The 24,508-nt window shown below is 42.2% G+C and overlaps 1 protein-coding gene across 5 annotated transcripts in view; it reads left to right on the top strand.

Annotated features, from left to right (window-relative positions):
* Positions 1-382: 382 nt before the first annotated feature.
* Positions 383-24,508, top strand: part of LOC101912036 (tyrosine 3-monooxygenase-like) — a 48,804-nt gene continuing 24,678 nt past the window's right edge. For all 5 annotated transcript variants that reach the window (XR_003553590.2, XR_003553587.2, XM_055808327.1 and 2 more), the window contains exons 1-9: positions 383-1,900; positions 2,817-2,991; positions 4,959-5,047; positions 8,305-8,372; positions 9,776-9,826; positions 13,546-13,691; positions 19,560-19,695; positions 20,322-20,391; positions 22,043-22,099. Coding sequence is in view for 3 of the 5 variants with exons in the window: in XM_055808327.1 (XP_055664302.1) it covers positions 1,763-1,900; positions 2,817-2,991; positions 4,959-5,047; positions 8,305-8,372; positions 9,776-9,826; positions 13,546-13,691; positions 19,560-19,695; positions 20,322-20,391; positions 22,043-22,099 (930 nt within the window). In the remaining 2 variants the exon portion in view is untranslated. The remainder of the gene's footprint in view (positions 1,901-2,816; positions 2,992-4,958; positions 5,048-8,304; positions 8,373-9,775; positions 9,827-13,545; positions 13,692-19,559; positions 19,696-20,321; positions 20,392-22,042; positions 22,100-24,508) is intronic.

Consider the following 24,508-nt stretch of genomic DNA (forward strand, 5'->3'; position numbering starts at 1 on the left):
GGAGGAACGTGACAGTGGGAAGAGCCTTGTTCCCCCTTAAACCCCACTTCTCATCCCCCTGTCCCGCTCAGTTCAGCCACCTCTGAAGTGGCCCCCTGCCCTCCTGGAGCCCCCTGGGACATCAGCCGGGCCAGGGCCGGGGGGCGTGGGGTAGCGCGTGGAGCAGAGGGTGCAGCAGCCCAGAGCCAGGCTGCGTTCAGGCTGTGAACAGGGGCCTGCCCTGCCCTGTCCTGCCCCACCCTGCCCCACCCTGCCCTGTCCCGCCCCACCCTGCCCCACCCTGCCCTGTCCTGCCCCACCCTGCCCCACCCTGCCCCACCCTGCCCCATCCTGCCCTGTCCCACCCCACCCTGCCCCACCCCGCCCCACCCGCAGGTGGTGCTGGGCCCCGCGGCACCTTGGCCTGGGCTCAGGCTGGGCCCAGCTGCGGAACAGCTCCTCTGGGGCTGGCACTCACTGCGGCCTGCAAAGCCCTTGGTGCTCGAGGTCTGGATGGGCCCATGCTCCTCAGGATGCCAAGACCGGCTTCCTGGGCACCGTGGTCCAAAATTCACCTTGGGTTTGTCTGTCTCATCCAGGAAATAGATGGGCAAATCGAGACCTCCTCAGTGCTCTGTCTTGGGCTCAGGGGAACCACAGTGCTGTTGTGGTCTCTGGGGAACAAAATTTGGTTACATTATCTTTATCTTCCCTGGCCAGGAAGAAGGCAAGAGCAATATAGCACTGGGGTGTGTGACCCAGCCAGGACCAGTTAAGAGGCACATCAGAAACAGCTCTATCTGTGAAGGGAGGGCAGAGAGGTGGTCTTCTCTGTGGACCTGCGAGATGGCTTTCACAGGGGCTCCACACACTGTAACTTGGGCTATGTAGATATGGGTGCTCATACCCAGAAACATGTTTGTGGACGTCAAGGGATGCCATGCCCTGGCAGGAGCAGAGCTGAATCTCCCTTGAGCTTGCCCTGCCACCTATGAGCGAGATGTGACCCTGGGCTTTTTGAGACACTCCTACTTCCTGGAGATAAAATCATGACAAAACCAAGTTCCAACAGAGGAACTTAGCCTGGAGGCAAACTCGGCTCCTGTAGGGCTAGGGCTGAGCAGATCCTGTGGTCAGGAAAAGCTTAGAAGTAGGCAATAAACTTTGTCTCTGCTCAGGTCTCTCTGACACTCCCATGGTTGTGTCTCTGCAGAAGGGACACGGCTTGGATCGGACTGGGGTGTGCAGGGAGACCCCCTTTGGTTCTCTGGGGGCATGGTCAATGCAGAGAGGGGGCCAGTGAGGTAAGAGATGGGAAGGAAGGGGAATTTCAGATGCTCTACAGGGCAGTCCAGACTGGAAGATGTAAATGGAGATCAGGCTCCATAAAGGAGCCCGTCTCCAGGGTTGAACAGCTTGCAGACACCTTCAAACAGAGCAGGAGGGCCATGCTTTGAAGTTACCCAGAGGAGGAGGGTTCTTTTGGGCTCTTGCGCAGATCCTACGCAGGCTGTTTCCCTTGATGTGCCTGGCATGGCCAACATAAATGTCCCTACACCTAACACAGCAGTAACCAGCTTGCTCTGCTGCTGCCTCACAGCTCTGATCTCACTACCCGCACAGACACATCTCCAGTCCTACCACATCCCCTGGCCATTGCTGCAGGACAAGCACTCACATCCTCAAGCAGTTTCTGCTCAGCATCTGGGAACTGCAATCCACTCCTCTGTCTTCCAATGAAGACTGACTCGGTGGTGATCTCAGGCCAAAGGAAGAGAAGGAGATGCATGGCACAGAGCCATTGAACAAGCGAGACAGCCCGGACTCCAACAGGGAGGATGGCAGAGCCACTCTCATCCTGACCCTCACCCTCTGCAATGTGAGCAAAACTGAGCTCTCTAAGGCAGCCAAAGTCTTTGAGGTACAGATCTCACCATTCTCCTCCTCCATGCAGCCCTCTCTTCTGTCCCTATTGCCTTCACCTCTCCCGCTCCCCGCTGTGCATCTCCCCCTCTCTCACCCTTCTCCTGCTCCCTGCCTGACATATGCCTCCACCTGCCTTCCCCCATTTCTTATTGTCCCTGTTTTGCTACAGCTGCTCAGAGAGCTTGGCTGGCCTTCCCAGGTGGAGGAGAGTGCTTTGGAGGGAGGGAGCAGCTGGGCACAGTCATTTAGAAGAACCATCATTTAATGTAAGGGCTGTTTAGAGCCCAATCTATTATTTCTTTCTAGCAGGTGTGGTGGCCAGCCACAACTAAACAAGAGGCAGGCATTTCAAGCACTCGGATTGTGGGGATGTTAGAAGCCAATGAATTTTCTCTGCATATTTGGCAGGGGATACAGAGAATACAAGAGCTGTAAACCATACTGGCATTATATATTCTGGGCATTTGAAGTATCCCTACCAGGTGCTTACTCTCACCTGTGAAAATTAATAACTCAGAAGAAAAGTATTTTATTAATTACTTATTTTTAATTGTTTGCGATTATTTTGTGATTATGGTGGTGTTATATATCACTAGATCTGCTTTCATTCTGCCAGGGTTTTAAGTTAGCCATCCACTCATTTATTATTTCTGCACAGACTACAGTCAACAGTATCTCATCTTTCATCTCCATTTATCTCTACCTAATTCTACAGTGTTAAATCTTTAGCTCTGCCTGTGTTTTTTTAGCACTTTATAAACTGGGCATTATTAGGCTTCATTGCTTAACATGCACTTCTTGTTAATACCTCTTGTAGTTACCTTTTAAAGACATTGTAGAAGTGTATCTAGACTTATGTGGATTTCCAGCTTTTGGAGAAGATCCATCATACGAACCTCTGGCTCTTGCAGATGTTTGAAACTCAGATCCATCACTTTGAAACCAGACGAGCCAAAAAACCTAAGAATGCTACTGATTATTTTGACATTTTCATTGAATGTGAAGTTCACAGTGCTGATGTTAGTATCCTTATCACTTCCTTAAAAAGAGTGACAGAGGACGTGAAAACTAGCAGAGAAGAGAAAGGTAAGAGTTCTGTTTCTTTTTGGATTAACTTTTTTAGCTTTAGCTTTGTAATAGTGATTTAATTTGTCTAAAAAGCAGGTGAGCGTGCATTTAGTTTTCTTCACTGCATGACAGTTTTCTCTGAATTGGGACCATTTCCATTGGTGTGGACAGAGAGGCACTTCACCATAGCCAGTGGAACTGAGGTGAGAAAAGCATTCCAGCAAAAAGGGAGATAAGAAAGATAGAGCAGCAAAACAAGATGCTGAGGAGAAACTGGAAACTCCTCAGTGACAGGAAGATTGTGTGCTTAGAGCTGTGCAGAGAACTGGCTGCTCCAGGGCAAGCACATACACTCGATGGGAACGTGATGATATAGCAGAGGGTCTGAATGTTTCATTTGCTTGTATTGCATTTGTTTTCTTAAAAGAAGCAGTAGCTGTCTGTTTATGGTGCCCTGGGTACTGCCGTCTGGGTGCAGTAGGACTCTCTGGAGGTAGATTGCTCCCTCACTGAAAGCTAAATGCAACAGGCTGTAAGAAGCTTCCAGAGTGCAAGAGGGAGAGAGGGTCAGCAGAAAGCCTGCAGGTAGTGGGCAGGCTGGGAGAACTAAGGGATGAGCTTCTCGTAGAGAACAGACCCACTGCCAAATCTGGAGTGACAGAGCATCAGACATCTGGCACATGAAAAGCTTGTTCAGAGGCTGTGCAGCTTCAAAAGTTGCACTTTGGGAACAGTATTTCATTTGGCAAAGTGATGCAAGTGGCTAGTCCACAGCCTGTGCTGTATTTCAGCCACCATCCCTACCAGTCACCAGGACGGGAAGTGAATTTGCCACTATTTTTCCTGTTTACAGGCAGGTAGGGGATGGGTGAATATAACAAGCTGTTAGACACCTTTAATACAATTCTGAAGATACTAGCGGTGCCCCTGGTAGATGAGAAGGCTGAGGGTCCATATTTATATTTATATATGTAAAGCACCTATCACCATATTGATAAACCAGAACCACTGATGCCGCCAAAGAAAAAGGCTCAGCAAAAAATTCTGGGTGGACATAAGACATCTACCAGACTAGTATTTCTTCCTTCTTATCACAGAATTGACAATAACTGCATGAAAGAACTGGGATTTCCCAACACCAGTGTGTATTTGTAGCTTTGTACCTTTGTGAACTGGCTGTGTCTGGATATAATGTAATAGAGCTAAAGCTAAATTTGCCATTCAGTAGAGAGATGCCTGGTTTCTTGTGAAGTATGAGATTAAGGTGACCCCAAACAGACCTTTTCTGAGCTATAAGACACTAAATCTGATTACAGCATCAGTCTGACCTTCAAAAGCAGTACCAACTTTGTCTTTTTCCAGTATTTCTTTAATTCATTGGTTATAAATGCTGGCACTTAAAATAAGCACACATTATTTCAGTCGCTGGAAAAGGTCCTCACTTCAGGGGAAGGAAACTTTGGAAATTCAGCTAATGCTAGAATAGTTTTGCTGAAAAAAAAAAAAAAAGAACCACAAGGAAAAAACTTGAAGTCAGGATACTTGTTGGCCTGTTTTGTTTCTATAAATTTCATGTTTTCTTTTAAAATGTTGTTTTCACTCTTAAAGGTATGAAAACTTGACTATTTTTTTAGACAAGATTAAAATATTTTCTTAAATCCAAAATGCAGAAATAAATTTGTTGTGCTGTGTCAAACAGAGTATTTCATTTGGCCTAAAGGAAATGTTTATGCCTTTAAAAATTGTTTCTACTAATTAAAACTCAGAGATTATCATTGCAAATAAATTTCAGATTATTTTTCATCCAGTCTGCCACTTTGGTTGGCAAATGAAGTCAACTACTGACGTATGGTGACATGTAGATATGAATATTCTTAGATAATGATGAAAAGAAAGCTTGTAATCTTCAGCACAGGTTTTATTTTCTGTGCCTTTTAAAAGTGATTTGATCCTCTCTCGTTTAAATCTTGCTGCTTTCTCTCCAGTGCCCTGGTTCCCCAGAAAAATCCAAGATCTGGACAGGTGTCACCATCTGATCACTAAGTATGATCCCAGTTTGGACCATGGTCACCCTGTAAGTTTCGTGTCACCATTATTAGATTTTTTTAAACACAAAACCTCTGTAGAGAAATTTTTGTAAGGAAAATTTCAGGAGGAAAGAAATACTCAGGAAAAGACTGAAAAAATAAAGGGCTAGATAAAGGCTGATCTTCAGTGGAATTAGGGACTGCAGAACACATAACTTAATACTGAAAAAAGTTTATGGGCCCTGATTCACCAAGTTACTTATGATTAACATCAGACACATGGTGAAGTAATTTCTATGCAACGTATTCTTTAGCATAAGTTTACATGTCATTGTTTAGTTAAAAAAAATCTTTTATTATTTCACCGCGATATATTTGAAGTATGCCCACTTTTACTAGCTGGTCCACGTAAGAGTCAAGTTCCTCAGACTTGCTGTTTGTGTTTTCCATGTTTTGACCTTTCAGATATTCCATACCTACATTCTTAATTTTGCATATGCCAGCAGTCTCATTCAAGTACTGATGTACAGAGGATGGTAATGAGGACAAGTGGCAAAGAGCTAGTCACTAGTAAATACCAAATCCTCAGATCCCACAGAGGGGAGTATTGTGCTTAAACTTGCTAAAATCATCTAGACAGAATATAAGAGAAATACATGGCAGCACTGATTAATGGATATAATACCTGAACTGTGTTTTGAATGTGGCCAGAGAAGCTCAAAAGGTCTAGCAATTTCAGTTGAGGTAAGCATCTAAAGTTTAAATACGAAGCAAGTTGGAAAGGTTATAAACCTAACTTAACATCTGACTTCTCACAAGATCCTTGGAGCCAGGATTTTGGCAGTATTTATTGATACTACTCTGCAAAATATTGTTAGAATGTTGTGATGGGCCTTCCCTTGGATTCAGGCAGTAGGTCTTGGTTAGGAGTGGGCTGCAGAAAGGGCTTTACTCATAACAGTTTTGTGTGTGTGCTTTTAGTCTTGCCATAAGCAGAAACTCTAAGAGAAGGAAGTGGAAAAATGTGCTTTAATAATGATGATAGCAAGGCAAAGTACTGGGAACAAACGAACACTTGTTTCTCATCAAAATTTTCCAACTTTAGTCTAGATGAGATATGAGTTAGGTACAGACAAAAAAGGGACTCCAAAGGGCCATTTGCTGATTGACAAGGTAAGCTGCAGAATTGTTGTGAAATGTTCTGCCAAACACCATATACAAGTGATGCATGAAAAGGAAAAAAAAGCATAGACTTTGCACTGAAAAATGCAAGGAAGATTTGGATGGGTGTCAACAGAATCCACAAGATTTTGTCATTCCCTTCTCTAAATGAATTCTATTTAGACCTTTTTATTAACCTACAGAGTGTTAGCATTATTAGCTATGTACAGTTCTGTGTGGTATGAAAAAAACTTTCCAAGCCCATCTTCTATTTTTGAGAATCGCTTATTAAACTGTAATGCTCTAGGAGAGCTTCATATCCTCTTTGACCAGGACATCTTTCATTCTTCCTCATCTCTTTCTGATAGAAACAGTCCAAGTATTTATAATTTTCCTGAGCTAGCTCTGAGGCTCTTCCTCATGGGATAAATGAATGCACATTGGGAATTCTTCGACCTGAACTAAGTTTCCTTCCTACTTGGCCAAACAGAAGATGTGAGCACTGAAGAGGATGAAAGTACCGGTGTTGCACAGTTCCCAAAGTGCTGAGTGGGGATAAATCTAACTGGAGAATGCAGTGCAATTCAGAAATACCTAAACTAGCTTGAAACAAGTTAGCTCGGGCACTGAAAAGCATTTGTCTGCAGCAGGAGGGAGCACAATGTGAGCTCATTTACTGTGCTGCTAAGCATGGCTTAAAAATGGGCAGGTTGGAGGAAAGTACCAAATATGCTGATGTAAAGGTAGCTCAGCAAAGATTTTGCATATACATTTACTACCAAATAGACAGTTTGGGCTGTCCATCTCAACAGCTTCACTTTGTTCTTTACTATGTCTTTAATGGCCAGAAAAGCAAACTGATGACACTACAATGCCAGTCTCTGGGGCAGCCTGGCACTGGCTGTAGTGGTCCCCCAGGGAAGCTTCTGCTGCTCAGAACTGGCAACAGCAGGGACAAAACTGGCAGGTCACAGCATCAATGATAGATCAATGAAAGGCCCAATGGCTTTCCCACATGTTTTGCATGGACTTGTTACAGCTACTGACAAGCAAGGGTAACATCTGAATGAACGTAATTATCCCTAACACATGACAAAAATAAACATGCTCTCAGGATCCAGTTCTTTCTTCAGATTCACGCACACAATAGTCATTAACTGCAGTATTACTGGTATTATTGCTACACTGAAAATTATGTGAATAAACCTAAGGGAGAAATTTGGCTCATAGTATGCAAAGTGGTTCCAGTAAATTCTGAATATTTTAGAATAATAAATATTTGTACAGTGATGCTGATCAACACTGTTCATGAGTTATATTAGTAATACAGTGCCAAATTTTGGATTTTATTCCTATTATGAATGATGTAAAATTCAAAGGAATTTGATTCCACATCTCTATTCGTATTTAATAGCTGGAGAAGCCGGCTTGAAGCTCAACTTCTAGTAAGCACTGAGGGGGCAAAAACAAAACTCCAGGAGTTAATAAGTAAACTGCCCCTTTTAAACAGATAGCATTGCATCTGTCTTCATCATAACATGGTAATAAAGGGGTAAGGGGGCACTGAGCTGAAAGCCTGTACTGTCTGCAGATTCAGTGGTGGCTCTAATGATTTCTAGCCATTGAGGACCCCTTCTTTGCCCAAAGCACAGGCTATTGTGCAGCTGCAGCATAATTTCTCTGGTGAGATGGTACTAGGCTTGGTACCATCATGTCCATCAGAGCCCTAATATTGCAACCTTCGCTTAGCACAGGAAAGAAATAATTCATAGATTCAGCTCATCCCCAGTAGAAGTGAAACCCCTATTTCAATTCAATTTTTAATGTGATTTGCATTTAGATTTGACAGTAAGTGTAATGGTCTGTGATGTAGCGTTTATGAACAACTCCAAAACCTTCCTACCAAGCCATGTTACTTTCCTTTCTGGTCACAGGCCCCAGTTTTTCATCAAAATGTCATGAATGTAACTAATTGCAGACTTTGGCTTACCTGGTTCATAAGGGTTAAGATTCATTGCTTCAGAGAAAAGCTATTTGAGGCCTATGTTTTCTGAATGCTTATTATTATTTCTGAATGAAATAAATATTATGCCTACAAATCCCTCTTAACATTAAACTTTTTTTGAATTATTTTCTAACTCAGGGTTATGCTGACCTGGAGTATAAGAAACGGAGGGTGTTCTTTGCTGACCTTGCCTTTAATTACAGAATGTAAGTACAAGGCTGCTGAAGAGAGACTCCAGCGGTCCACATGTGCTTCCAGACATCTTTATGTGAAAGAAACACCAGGGACTTAATCTTTTGTCAATGTATCAATGGGGATGTCTTTTAGAAAACAGAATTCAGCCACAGAAGCTCTCATTCCATATGAAATTGACTTCTCCCATAACACAGAAAATATACCTTAAGATAAAAATCTTAGGTTTGCATTCACATCTCTTTCAGTACTGTATTTTAGAATCATAGAAACATTTAGGTTGGAAAAGACCTGTAAGATCATCAAGTCCAGCTGTTAACCCAGGACTGCCAAGTCTACCACTAAACTATATCCCTAAGCATCACATCTACATGTGTTTTAACAACCACCACCTCCCTGGGCAGCCTGTTCCAATGCTTGACCAACCTTTCAGTGAAAAATTTTTTCCTAATATCCAATCTAAACCTCCCAGAGGTGATTTCTCAGTATAACTCTTTTATTTCAATTTTGAAGTGCCTTTTAGGACTAGCTCCTGAGCTGGGGCTAATCTGTTCCAAGGAACTATAAGGAACAATGTTCAGGAACATTTTTGACAGAGAAAAGCAATTTACTATTTTTGTTATTTGTTTGACAAAATTTCTCTAGCTGTGTACATTAGCTACCTAAAAACCTAAAAATCTCTTAGGTCTCATGTCAGTGATACTGAAAATGTTCTTCTTTTACATGTAAGACTTCACCAGAATCACACCGCTGTCTGACAGTCAATCAGATGTATAGGTAGAACTGGTTATGGACTGTCAGCCTCTTGGTATCCAAGAACTGGTGAAATCTCCCAAGTCTTGGGAGATTTCTATTTGAGTATAGTTTTCTTACCACCACCATCTATCACAGCTAGTGTAGCACAAAGCACAAAAGCAGACATTGAACTGACTCAGAGCTACTGAAGAAGCAGCAGTGAGGAAGAGGAGAGAAGAGCACCCATCACAGAAGTTGGTGGTGGCCACGCAGTGTATGCCTGGGTAGTTTTCTGCTGATGAGTTTATGAATGCTTCTCTGCGATGATACTGTGCTGATCACATCCTCCAGGGAGGGACTTTCCAGGTGCACACTGTGTTTGGGTTGCTAGATTGCCTTCAGCAGAGGTAAGGGTAAGCCTGAAGGCTTCTTCTTTCTTCTGTAAAGCAGAACATGGCTCCCTTTCTTACCATATCCCTCTGTTTCCTCCTCACACCGGAACAGAGGAGAAAATGCACCCATTAGGACCTACCAAGACAAATAAGTTGTTAATTATGTACTATTTTGCTGTTTCAGTCTTCATTACAGCAAATATTCATGGTGCAGGCAAAGAAAATAATACTTGGAAACTGAACTTGAAACCTGCTTTAGACATATGCATTATTTCCTCTCTCCATTACAGAGGAGACCCTTTGCCTTGCATTGAGTACACTGCGCAGGAGACTGCAACGTGGTGAGTTTGTTACTTATACAATCCGACCTCTGGGCCATTCCACTGCAGTACCAGGAAAGACTGGCAATGTGACACAGTTAGTACATTTTAAAACCATATTTATCCATCTCAAATTTTACTCCTTGGTTAAGTGTCACCTTTTGATCATTTGTTTTGCAGAAAGCCATTCTCAGGGCTCGTTTTAACTATTCAATTCCTAGAGCAAAATGCATTTTCCGAACCATCTCCTTGCCTGACATACCCACCCAGATATCAGAAGCCAGAAAACACCTGGGGCTTACAGTGTAGCTTCTAACTGACCTCTAATTAACCATAGCTATGGTGGTGACAGAAATACCGCCTTTCCAAATCTGTTACCAGGAGAAAATGCCCACTCGCAGGATGAGAGTTCAGTCACAGGATGTGGCTAATAGGACAGACCAGCCTTGCTTATTCTGCAAGTATTCATTGCTATTAACATGTATAGGCATCATTCTCTCAAACTGAAGGCAAAGGGAATTTTGGAGTGCCCTTCTAGGATACATTATTTACACTGTAAAAAAGCTTTTGATATCATATGATATCAGAGTGTAGCATTTCTTCACTGGGGCTTTGCTTCTCCTGAAGATTTTCAGCACAAGAAAACCCCAAACCAAAACCCAAACAAAAAAAATCAAATGCCAAACCCAAACCCAAACAAACAAAATTAATTCAATTCAAAGTATGTTTGCAGACTTTATGTGAAGTATGTGACCAATTTGAAAGAAAGCAGAGTTCTTATTTCACATATCTCTGTTTCCACTTTCTCCCAGTAACTTTAACAAATTGCAGTAAGCAGCAATCATTACACATTTGTATGATAACACAAACATAAATATGTCAAATTGTCCCAATTAAAAGCAGAGTCGCAGGATTGTGCAAGGTGCTACATGTGCACATAATAAGAGAGTCTTTGATCAGAAAAGTTTACAATTGAAGTGGAAAGACAGCCTAAAGGTGGGAAAAAGGAAGAATGATGACCACATTTTATAACTGTGGAACTGAAAAAGCTAGAGCTTAAGTGATTTTCCCAACATTATACATAAAATTTATATCAATGCCAGGAATTAAATCCATACACTAGGTGTCTCATGCCAGAACCACAAGGCCATCCCATCTTTTCAAGTGATTATTTTATTTTAAATAAAATCTACTGTGCCATAGAAAGCTTGAGGGGTGTTACCCACAATCACATAGAAACCTTGCATCCAGCTCATCCAGGCAGTCACATTTTTATTAAGCTCAAAGAGGTTTTTATAGCATCTTTCAATTGTTGAAGATTGATGGCTGGTGTCATGCTCATGATCGCTACCACCAGCCAACAATCTTGGCATGGGATGGTGTGTGGGAATGTCATATTTAAGCAAATTTAATTTTGTGTTCTTTCCTGTTTTTCTCTTTTGTTGCCAACCTCCGTCATTCCAGCCTTTCTCCACCTAGAATTAGTCCCACTGTGGTAACAGAATAGACCTTTAAAGCAGTGTCTGCCCATTTCCCCAAAGAGCCAGCCCCAGCAACCCAGGTTGCCTTGTTATGTAAAGCTGTTTCCAAAATCAGATGTCCCAATGGCTATCACAGCCCCCTGGGGCTGTGCCCTGAAGTCAGCTGCATTGCAGCACAACTTAATTGAGCGCTGTGCACTGGAACAGGAAATTTGCAGCACAGACTAAATTCCCTTGGTGTTCACTCGGAAGAGTTGTTGGATGCCTTCAGTTTGTAGCAACATGGTTATAAAAATGAAAACTAATCAAGTGAAGAAATATGACTTTCAGAAAACAGAGGGTACAGATGATCTGAGTTTCTGTTTTGAAGCAGGCTTCTTGGAAGGCCCTGAAATTAAGGAGTTATAAAAGATGTCTTATGCATAAAAGCTACATAAGAAAAAGGGAGAATCTAGGAGAAAATTATGGGGATGCACCTGCCACATCTTCATAATAAAGCTGAATAGTGCCACTTTCTTTCCAAAAGAAGGATATTTATGTCAAATAAGGTCATTGCCTTTAAAATCTTTCAAGTAGCTGGCTCCATCATTCATTGTGAGGCACCTTTCTAGAGTATTCTATTGACCATGCTTTCAGCAGTCTTTCTTTCCATCTCTGGACTGAAGTACCACCAAGTAGCAGCTTAATGGTCCTTTCAGTGATAGCACCTTCATACAGTGAGACATTATACCTATTTGAGGCACTACGTTAAGGCAAGATAAATTGTTGTCTGGAAATATCTGCTGATCTATTATTGATCTTGGAGTGAACTGAGATGATTGCCTTAGAGGTACTTAAAGAGGAGGGACTCTTAGTTTTGGGTAATTCATCACTAGTCTCAGACATTGCCTATGTTTCTGTGGCCATCAATGTTAGGACACACAGTAGAATGATACTTTGATAAGAGACTATATGTACAAAAGTGTAAACAAGCCTGCTCTCTCTAGACTCCCGTCAGGGGATGAACTGTGTACTGGTTCAGATCCTATGCAATCCCACTGAAGTCAGTAGTATTCTTTGGGGAAATAAGCCAGGACAACACTTGAACTCTAGTCCTCCTCATTTTTTCCTAATTCTTCTATGGAAATGGCCCAGTCTCCTGTGGCTTTTGCAATAGTGACAGCAGCCACTGTTTCCTTCTGTTCTTTTAGGTTTTTTTTTTCCTCCTAAGGTTTTTCTCACCCCCTTCATTCTGGTTCATTACTCCCACACTGTGTAAGACATTCATACAAATGAAGAGAGCCATTACCAGGGACTGCCTATCACCTCCATAGCAACAATAGCATCACAAAAAAAACCCCCAACAAACAACAATACAAAAACAACAAAAGGTCATTTTCCGTAGCCAGCATTTCCAAGAATGATCTCAATTTTCATAAAACAATGTTTATAAAATTTTTAACACCCTAGGGCCATGTCTGAACAAAAATAACCATTTCTATAAGGTTCTTTGCCATCCTATTACCACTTACTTATTTTGCAACAGCTAAATATATTACAAACCACAGCTCTAAATCCAAGCACCATCAAGTTTAGGAGAAGCTTGAAGCCCGTGTCTGAACCTGGTTATATATATTCTTTTCTTCAGCTGGTCTCTTTTTGTACAATGGGATAAATGTTTCAAGAAGTTGGCATGTCTTTCAAATACATGGCCCATGCCAGGCATTTTGAAGTGCAACAGTATAAACCCTGTCCAGATATTACTCTTCAGTATCAGAAAACGTACTTTTTTAGTAGGAGGTTTGTAAGAGCCAAATATAAGTGAGGGAGGCTTCAGCATGGAGGTGGAGGGACGAGTATTTCAAGTTGTACCCCAACATAGAGAGGGAGTGAATACCTGGCTCATTCCATCCTTAAACTGCACAACATAGAGAGGGCCACAGCTGTAGCTTTCTCCCTGGGATTTCTCTGGCACCTCCAACACCCTTACACCTAAGCAATTCTGAATCAGGATTAGAGTCTTGGTACATTAAAGGAGGGTGTAGGAAGGGATAAAACAGATTTGCTGAACAGAACCCACCTTCTGAAGGAAAAATGAAACAACGCCCCTTATGCTTTCCTCCACTACCCAGGCACCAGCTTCCAAGCACCAGGTGTCCTGAGTTCAGGTTTTTAGGTTGCCTGTGCTGGGGGTTTATGTCTCTCTGTAGATGCGTAGATAGGGCAGATAACTACTGCTTTATTGAGGTGGGTCATGCTATATGGCTTTTTGCTTTTCAGGAGGGAAGTCTACAGGAAGCTGAGAAGCCTTTACCCTACTCATGCTTGTACACAGTACCTGGATGCTTTCCAGCAGCTGGAGAAACACTGTGGCTACCAAGAGGATAACATACCTCAGCTTCAGGACGTCTCCAGATTTTTAAAAGGTCAGTTATTATGAACCACAGTTTATTCTAGCGTTTCCCGGACATGTTTGTACAACACGTACACACACAAACCATCTTGTAGGACCCAAGCTGATGAGCAGAGCTGATTAGCTGTAGAGTTCCCTTGTGCAAGATGAGCTGTAACACAGGGCATTAATACCAGGCATATCTAGGGACCGAACTGTAAGTTTATGTTTCTTCTGTGAGTGGCTGCAGTTGGTGTAGCACTGACTAGCTAACTCCAATACTAGTGGCAGTACAGCTGCTGCAGTACACTACCCAGCAAGATTTCCACATGCAGGTGTTCTGTGGGTTTGTCTGTATTTAATGCTTCTATAGCTATGCTGCTTCTAAGTCCCAAACCCAAGTACAGGTACATACCTCTCAAGTCCCTTTTTTTTCTGATGCCTGAGACAGGATGGCAATATGTGATAGAGGGAATGATCCTCAGGAGGTCCTGCTAGTCTGTCAGCCTTGAAACAGTGCTGCTTCTTTCTTTAGTGGTCCCACTAAAGTTTGGTACCTACCATGTGGCTGACAGGATAGCAGAAAGGCTGTGGTGCTAGTCTGTAAATGCATGAAGATATAGCCTTAGATGAAAGGACACATAATAGCGCTAGGCTGACCTAACTGCTGTTACCTGGGGGCTGACTAGCAAGGGGACCTGCATTATTTTTATGGAAGGGTCCTGCATTATTTTTATGAGGCCATAGGCTGCACAGATTCCCAAGGCCACGCACTTTATGTCAACCAGATGATTTCCTACTGTTATCAAGAATGACTAAAGATAGGTGGTCCTTAATGCCTCCCTGCTCCTTCCCAGTGACAAGGAGATGTGCCAGTGAGAGGAGGGCAGTTGATGACTATAATGAAATAAATAATAAAAAGTATGGCTTAACTTCAAACAAATTGAATTTAAATACAATATTAAGGAAATTAAATAACCTGCTCCATGTATCAGTAGGTGACACTAGTAAGTTTGAATAAGCTTTCTGTTGCTGAAGTTTTCTAAGACAATGACATTTTTAGGGAAGATTATGCTGTTTGATGATAAAGTTTTTATTGTATCTTTCTTTAGTGTAAGGGGATGGAGGGGTGGCATATGGAAAGCATCTCTCATGCGCACCATCACCTCCAGCTGTAGGAATTTTTCTGTGCATGCATTATACAGTTTCTGATCTATTTTCTCTTCTATTAACTATCCATCTTACTTCCCTCCTATAGAAACTGGGCTGATAAATATTTTTTCCCATGAAGTAGTTGATTTCACCTTATGGCATTTACATGGTAACTGACAGCAGGGAGTGCCAGAAATCATGTGATGCTGATTTGATTATCACAGATATTTGTATTCTTTAAATGAACAGGTGATTTCAAAGTGGAAGAATCTAGGATAATGTAAGAATGTCCTGTCATAATACTCTTTGTACTACTTATGTTGGTTGACAGGATTTGATTGCCTGGAGTCTGGCCCTGCTCACATCTTTTGTAGGCTCTGGTTCTAAATTTTCTCCATGCCATACAGATTGTCCTAAGCAATAAAAAAAAAAATTAAAAAAAAATATAAAAAAAAGGGCAGTAAAAATAGTAATTCTGAAAATTCTGCTAATAATAGTTGGGAAGATGTTCACAGTGAGTTTCAACTCATCTGCTATAAACACTGGATGTCTACTGCAATCTAATTGTCTGAACTGTTCTGACTGGGTATGAGTTCAGGCACTTCAGAGGCATTTTATTCCATCCTGGAATGGGTGTCTAAGGGAACTGGAAAGAATGGCTCTCAGGAAAGCTAGTCCTACCCCCTTTAAACTGTAGAGAAAACCTGGATTAGTTTAGCCTACAGGCTTTTTAAAAGATGATGCATAGATGGAACAAAGTTTGTTCAAAAGAACTGTGTTTACAGCTAGACACAATTAAGAGTAAGCTATTTTAGTCCCATTATATGGGGCTTTGAACTAATGTCTTACTTATCTTCAATGATTCCCTCTAATAAGGGTCATTTCATTATGCAGAATTCCTTATAGAATAATAGTATGAAGATTGACATTATTATACAAAGGTCCCTTTGTAACAAACTCAGACTGAGTCAGAAGCATCTGCAAGGTCTGTAAAATCTGTGTTAAAGGCAGCCTCATGCCAAGCAGCCACTGGGTGAGGGGTATGATTCATAAAGAGTTCTTCTGATTTATTATTTGAGTATCTTTTACCACTAGCATCAATAAAGCCAGAATTTTTGCTCCTCACAAATCATCAATCAATTGTGTACTTAGGCTCTTTCCTGTGTTACAGGCGTGCAGTGCTCAGCCAACCAAACCTCAATCAAACTATAGGCTGTGATGTGTGTCCCAAAATTCTATAGTGGATGTGTTTCAACTACAGCCTATGTGGAGATGCATAGTGCAGTTCGTCCTGTCACTGCTTAGTTTTGGGTGAGCCCCAGACTGTGCCACTATCTCATTTAGGACACAAATCCCAGCATGTACCTTTGCTAAATAGTGCCTCTATGGACTGGACCATTCTTTAGCATGTGTGATGATAAGTCTTTATATAGCATAGATCAGGAAAAGAACAGACCAGACTATTTCAGTTGGAAGGGACCTACAACGATCATCTAGTCCAACTGCCTGACCAATACAGGGCTGACCAAAAGCTGAAGTATGTTATTAAGGGCATTGTCCAAATGCCTCTTAAACACTGAAAGGCTTGGGGCATCGACCACCTCTCTAGGAGGCTGGTTCCAGTGTCTGATCACCTTCTTGGTGAAGAAAAGCTTCCTGATATCCAGTCTAAACCTCTCCTGGCACAGCTTTGAATATAATAAACTGTAGGGATGGAGAGAGAGAAAGAGAGGAATCTTCTGGAGAGAAAGTGATCATGTTATAACCAGCACTCACAGCCAGATAAACTTCCACCTTCTCTTTTGCTCAGCAGTATCTGTGAACTCAAGCAAGCAATTCTTTTTGACTTCAATACAAGTTGAACTACAAGATCTGTCTAGTGTTAGCTGGCCTGCTAGTGAAGCTGGTTTGAACAGAAATGAATTCTACATCATAAGTACTTTATAATTACTTAAAGGGAATTTAAATGGTTAACCATGTGACCATTTAGTAAATGGTTTTCTAAACAGTTAACTAGATGAACCTAGGCATATCTTTCTTTCTAGGAAAGATGTTTGGATTTAGGCATTCATTGTCCTCCACAGCTGGAAGAAATTACAGCAATGAACTCAAGCAAGCTTACACTACAATGCACAGGCCTGTATACATGAGTTTTTTAGGCCAAGAATTAAGACTTACAGATCACTTTAGGTCAACTGCTCAAGACCTTCCCTTTAACTAATTTTGATTTCAGAGATCTTTGGGCAGCATGTCCAATCAGCCACACCCCCAGTTCTCTACTGATTGCTGGTTTTATTGTGCAGTAACAAAATAGAAGTTCAGATTTTGCAGATACTACCTTCAGCAGAAAACTTTTCCCTATGTCTTTTCAAGGCAGATGGCCAAGTCTGTTCCATCAGCAGACTGTCTGCTTCACTGGCCTATATTTAAAAGGGCATCTCAGGGAACTTGAGCTGTAATTTCCATTTTCCCCTCTGCTCCTCCAACATGGATGCTAAAGCAATATAAATTGCCCTAGACTTTTTCATAGTCGTTCCAAAACTGAGTTACTTAGGGCTTGGTTCTCGTCTGATATATTTTTCAGCTGGTGCAGTTTTCACTTCACTCAGACTCAGAATTTAGCCCAGAGATGACCAGATTCTGAGATTTTCACATTCCTCTGGGTTGTCTTAGTATGGCTGCAGCAGCAAGGGAGTGCCCTTGTGCCAGCTCCTGGCCAGTGCCCAAGGAGACATAGCTGATGGTCTCCCTATTCCCCCAAACACCCTGCTTCCTCAACATAAAGAAATAATCTCGATACATTTGATTTCTCTTCAGCTTTGAGGCAGTTCTGTACCTATTGCCTTTGAATTCAGTGGAGCAATAGAAGATAACCATGGCAAATGGTATCTTCTAGATCTTCTAGACCAGGGGTCCTCAAACTACGCCCCCCCACCCCCGCCGGGGGTTGGGGGGGGGAAAACCAAGCAGCCGCAGATGACTGCCTGCCACTTCATCTGTGCACCGGCCCCCTGTTTAAAAAGTTTGAGAACCCCTGTAATCTAGACTAATCACTTAGCTCCTCACATTGTCAGGTAGAATCATTCCTTGCTGTCCATTCTTTTTTTGCCCTGTACAGCTTCAAATGTTTTGTCAGTTCCAATTCTTCCAGTGAAGCCTTCCCCCACCCCCCTCTTTTCTTCTCTTTCTCGCTCTTTTTTAAATGAGAAAAGTGCTAATAGCCAAAAGAGAAAGACAAGAAAATGTTGGAAGAAACACTAAAAACCAAACCAAAACAAATCTTATAAATGGCCTGGTTTCTGGGTGGGATTTTGTTGTTTGTTTACATAAAATAAATTAGCTTCCAGGCCTCATGACACAATAGAATATGGATAGAGAAGGGAGAATAAAGCAATTTCTGATTTTTTTTTAAATGTAGTTTTATACTTTAAAGAAGATGAAATGTCATTTATGGGAGCTGAGAATGCAACACAGATTTTGAATATAGGACTTCAAAAGGATTATCACTGGCTCTCCTTTAAAGCAGTGATTTTCAATTTTCTTAGCTTTGCAGACCACCAACGTGTTTCCCATGGAAATGTAGATTTTGTATTCTACTGACCATAGGACTGGTTATTTTGTTAGTTGTCTCTCACAGACCTTTTGTAGTAATGCAGCGGGTCCTGGGGTAACACTGATTGCATGAGTTGAAAACATGGTGCAAAAGTATTTAATTTTTCTGTCCTGTTCTATAGATATATTCAAAGCAAAACATGTATGGTCACATCACTGGGAAGCTCTATAGTTAGTTCTAGGCAAACATAATGGTGAAAAAAAGAAAGAAAAACAGAACAGAAAAATATGTGAAAGCACTGATGGAAGTTCTGATGTGTAAATGGTTAAGGGCCAAATTCCAGCACCCTTACCTCTGATAGGACCTGTTTGCTCTTTCTCCTGCATGTTCCCATTCTAATGAAGTCCAGGCAGAAAGATAGAATTGATAGCAGGTTTTGCCAGTGCTGAGATAGTTTACACATGCAGAGCATGCACTGACAAAGGGAAATGAATTTGAACATACCCTAGGGTATGTTGAAGTAGGCCTACTGAGGAACAGAAGAACCAGCTAGACTGGAGCAGACATTCAGCGCACCTGTTTCTGTCTTCAGCAGTACTAAGTACTGGGGGTTTCAGTGCGGGGAATAAGAAAGTCTGCAGGAGGGGGCTAAGCAGTAATCTAGCATCAGGGAACAGCTCTCAGACAAGGGTAGGGGTGGGGTGTATCCCTTATCTAACTCCTGGTTTTCTTTTACATATGCTGTACAGGAAATGCAAGAGATAACCCCAGAATTCATAGACAAGCTAGGACTGAAAATGCAGGTTCTGTCCCCTGCTTGATCATAAGGATCATTATGTGACCTCAGACACATCACTGACATGCAAGACATAGTAGATAATGTGTGTAAATGTGCTAAAATTGTAAACTGGGGTAGGCAGTATTCCCATAACTCATATCATTGCTGTGTGAAGATGTGTAGGATGAATGGCTAGGTGCTGTGATGGTGCAGTAATTGGATCCACAGCAGTACAAGGTCATGTAAACAATGATAAGCCAGGATGTTGCTACTGTACTCAGGTGGAGGGAGCTCCTGCAACAGAGCTGGAAAGGTCCTCTGAAAGGGCTTACCTGTAATTAACCAATTACCTAATTACCTAAGTGTGCCATCTAGTTAACCCCAGAAATGCCTAAATTTGGCCTCACTTCCTTTTGCAGAGAGAACAGGTTTCCAGCTGAGACCAGCTGCAGGTCTGCTGTCTGCTCGTGACTTCCTTGCCAGCCTGGCATTTCGTGTCTTCCAAAGCACACAGTATATAAGGCATTTCTCTTCTCCTATGCATTCCCCAGAACCGTAAGTTTGATGCCTTGGCACAGTCCCATGCTTCTGAATGTGTTTGGGATGTTCTCTTGGGTATGGCGCTGGAGCTTTATCCAGTAGTCCACAGAATGAAACAATTTGAGAAACTGGTAGCTGCAGAATTAGAGGGGGCAGTCATGCATGAGAGGGTGTGGGCCTCTGTCTCTCTTGCAAAGTCGTCTGGGGTAGGAAAAGACTGGAGAATATCTGGTTTCATCTTTTCATCCTGCATTCAGTTACCATCTGCTGGGGTTTGATTCCCTGCTGTGAAAGTCTCCCAGTAAGTGCTGGCCAGACAGCAGCAATTACATTTCATGAGAAATTACAAGTCTGCACAGATGCTTTTGTTGTGTGCTGGGACAAAACAGAGGCCTTTCAAAGATGTTGTGACATAGGAGACCAGTGCCCGTGCCATCCCAAGTGAGACAATAGCCAGCATAGAGGGGGGCAGCTGGCCTTCTGCAGCAGTAGGGAAGGCTCCCTGCAGAGCCAGGTATGGAGGCAGCTACTGTGGAGCAGCCCTCATGCTTGGAGGTCTATCAGCTAAAGCCCTTCATGGGAAATACATGTAGGGCAAGAAAAGCAACCTTTATTAAACATGAAAGTCCCTTGTTTTCCAGAGACTGCTGCCATGAGTTACTGGGTCATGTTCCCATGCTAGCTGACAAGGAGTTTGCCCAGTTCTCACAGGTAAGAAGCTTGTTCTGACTGTTTAACTGGCCACTCTGGTTAGTGGGCTAGATGTGCATCAAAGGCATGCAGCTCACTGCGCTTAAAACGGTATTTTAAGTCTTGATTGTGCCTGAGTCACAACCTCCAGGGATGGTGGGCTAGCAGTGTTCCAGGAGACGTTTACTCCAATAGAGTGGTAGCAATGGACATTGTGTAAAAGGAAGGGCAGGCAGTGCTTGTGGGACTTCTCTGTGGGAGGGCTGCGTCAGTCTGCAGAAGGATGCCAGTGGAGCCTCTGCGGTGCTGCATGTTTGGGTTGTACTGACTACGCTGTTCCCCTGGCTTTCTGTCCTGCGCCACATGAACCTAACCAGCAGCAGCCATCCAGCCCCCAGGCTGGTTCTGTCTCTGGATGTACATTTTTATCTCACACGATACTTTAATTGTGTCCATCACCATGTCATTCATTAGAGTTGTTTTTCCTTTTACAACTTACCAGATTCTCACAGTATTGCTCACGCTGGTAAGGAGGCTCCAGAAAGCAAACAGGGCTTCTTTGTGTAATAAGAGGCTATTTGGTATGAGCAGTCAGTGTCAGACCCAAATGAACTCAATGACCTCACATAATTAAAGACTTCAGAACTATGAATGTGCCTCAAAACCATAGCAGAGGGAAGAAGATAACTCATATTCCAGGCTTATCAATCAGTAGCCAGTGTGGAAAGTGGCAATAAGGGCACAGGGGTTACATGATGTTAGGTCCCTGTCAGAATACCTTAAAAAGAATGCCAGTTCACCTCATATCATGTGGTTTTCAGTTGTATCAACTTGGATACATGCCGGTTTCCATTTTGGTCACAAATATTGGCTACTTTTAGATTCAGATGAGTAGTACTTAAAATATCCTAGTGGTCTATAATTTATTCTGGAAGAAACCTCTTCAGTTCAATACTAGAACTGAAGACACATGAGAAATAAGAGATTACAGCAATTTCAAGACTTTCAGCTTTCCCCTTTTCCCTGTCTATAACACAGACTACACAACATGGGCTCACATTAAATTAATTTTCACATTTCCCTATTTTTTTTACAAAACATTTTCACAGTTGAAATTCATCCCATGAAAATTCTTTTCCATTCCATTCAACATGAGACTATGAATGGTGAAAATGCTCTAATTTTGTTTGCTCTATGATATGGCTCCCATGGTAGTTATGAAGAGACATCTACAGACTCCTATTGTGAAAAGAAAAATTGACAGGGAGCACAGAAGAGAGCAAACAGAATCCATCCTGCATGGGTCTGTCAGAAAGAGAGTGAGAGACAGAAAGGTAAAGATAAAACCCACCTTGCTGTCCATCCTTCTCATGCCTCCCTGCAAAGGTCTGCCAGGGATAGTACAGCATTAAGCCAAGAGACGGTTAACTTTACACAGAGAACGCTGAGGATTAAACCCTCATCTGATGTGGCTCCCAGTGGTATGTAGCTGGGGGCCAGGGAGAGGTAGGCATCCTGGAAGCCATGGAAGGTCATTTTGGGTGACAAAAACAATGAATAGTTCATGCTATTCATGCTAGAAATTATGTGGTCCTCCCCCTTCCCCTCTTTCTCTCCCTTGGGTTGAATAATCACACAAGCGTAACACTGCCCGCTTGCTTACTTGCTTTAGGATATTGGACTGGCTTCTCTTGGATCATCTGAAGCGGAGATTGAGAAACTGGCCACAGTAAGTACAGATGGCAGTTTAATATCAGAGGCAAAATCCAAACGATTCTCTGCATATCCCTTACTGTGCAGGGAAAGCTCTTCTCCAGCGTCTCAGGTTAGCTGGAAAAAAGGGGGCATTAGCAGGAGTGTCTCCTCTCATCCAGAGGTTAGGGAGGTGCTGGAGCAGGGGCTGGAGTCCCTCTTGGGGAGCCCAGAACTGTGTGATTTCACCTGAAGAAGTATTTATACTTTTTGCTTCTATAAGAAAGTATTACTGAAGCCAAGTTTCTACAATTTTAGCCACAGGAAAGTCCAAACTCGATTTCTACATTCATCTAATAGACTGGGTACCCAATATTATTCCTGCATTTTCTTCTACACAAGGTGCAGGGAACTATCACAATGTGATTCACCCTTTATTCATTAATCTCACAAATAGGTGAACACTTAAAAGCAATTTGAGAGCAGGTATTGTCATTTTGTTCTGAGACACTAGGCTGCCAAAAGAACTCATGCAGTCCCTTGCTGCCATCTTACCTTGTTCTGAGTGGGCTGGAGACTGATATTTTTTTTTTTTCTGATAATGACAACCATTTCCCAGTCTTGATGAATTTTTCAGGGAAGGAAAGGAACCTTACCATCACCCAGCTAGGGAAGGCTCATTCATGAGAGGGGGTGGATAGAAGATTGTTACTTCTGAAATTTCTTACCCAGCCCACAGCCCCACTCATGGTGAAGTGGAACGAGGCACTGTGTGAAGGAGATGATGGCTCACCTAAAATCTATCTGCACATATCCATCCTTGGGTCAGGACCAAATAGACTAACAGTATTTTTAGAGTTCAGAGAACAAAAGGTACTAGTACTGATTTTTATGTACCATCATCCAGGTCCTGGGCTGAGTGATGTGAGTGGACTGTGTGGGAAGAGGCAGTGACATGTCCACATTTCCTCTGCAGTTTCCCCTCTCTGGTTCTAGAGAGGCTAGAGTAAGATTAAGAATGCCTTTGTAAGGGTTAAACAGTTGTGAGTCCCAGAAAGCCATTTTGCATTGTTACCCTGGCCTTGGTGAGATTGGGTGAAGGCCAATTCCTCTGCAAGCATCCCTCCCTGATGCTGGACTTGCTAGGACTAGATTAGAAATAGGGTTAAGATTAGAGGTATGATGGGTCTCATATCTGAAATTGTCATTGTGTCATCTAGGGTTTGGGGATGTAGAATAAGGGTACCTTTTTGAAAGGGCTAACTGAAGTTCGGGGTCTGTAAGAACAGAATTTTGTAACTGCCATTCAAGTACTCTGGACAGTAAGCACCCTGGATTAACATCTCAGTCTTCAACTGCTTAAAAGTTAGACATCTAATTGAGGGCTTACTGTTTAGGTTCCTTCACTAGAAAGTGAAGATAGAGAAGAACCTGCAACATATTCACTATCCTGACATAGCTGTCTAACAAATTATTTTTTCTCTCTGGAAGTCCCTGTCATTCTCTGTTCACTATAAAGAGAAAGTAGGTAACTAGCTTAGATGATAAGACATCATTTAAGTTAACTAAAAGTTAATTTAAAGAATCTTAACTTTGTTTGTTGCTATGGTCTGTAACATTTGTAAGACAAGCTTCGAAATGCCATTGTTTTATTCAGTCCCTGGACGACTTTTAAGCAGGTGGATCCATGCACAAGAGATGGGAAATTGCCCATGTTCATGTCATCCACAGAGTGCCACTAGTACTGTGTCTTGTACCCTGTTAAAACAGTGACAGCTGAAAGAACCTCATTAAAAGCCAAATATAGGGTAACTAAGGAAACACTAAAAAGAATTACTCCTTCTCCAATGTCTCATTCTCCAGTCAAAAAGATCTTCTGCAAAATGAGAAGATACTCAAAAGAATTTTCACTGTGAAATAAGAATCAAGATTATTAGCACAATAAGAGTGCAGAATTATTAGCTGATTTGTAGATAAAGCAGCTCAGGATTCTGCAGAAAGATCCTGGCATGCTGTTTCTGTAGTGGTAAATTTGCAGGCTAAAACCAAGTCATCACAATTATAAGACGTGTGAAAGAGAAAGAAATAGAAAGAAAGTAGCAGGCAGAATAGACAGTATAACAGTTTCACATTATTTTGCAAACTGCCTGCAGTTCTTTGAGAAGGGTGCTGAGAATGCAGTACTTCTGGCTAAAGTGAAGCCAAGGTCCAGCCCTGTGTATGAGGCAGCAGAGTGCAATGCATCCCTAGAGGAACCTTGAAAAGTTGTGACACAAAGCCATATTCTTGAAATGCCTCATGTTTTCCATTTTTTTCCTTTTTCACAGCATCTTTTCAGCTGCTTAGGGGTCGGGCTGTGTCCAGAATTGGTCCTCCACTGTCCATTTCCTTAGATGTTATCGTAGGGAAGGGCTAATAGGTTGGCAGAGCCACAGGTCACTTTTAT

The sequence above is a fragment of the Falco peregrinus genome, chromosome 6 (assembly GCF_023634155.1).
Source record: "Falco peregrinus isolate bFalPer1 chromosome 6, bFalPer1.pri, whole genome shotgun sequence".
NCBI lineage: Eukaryota > Metazoa > Chordata > Aves > Falconiformes > Falconidae > Falco > Falco peregrinus.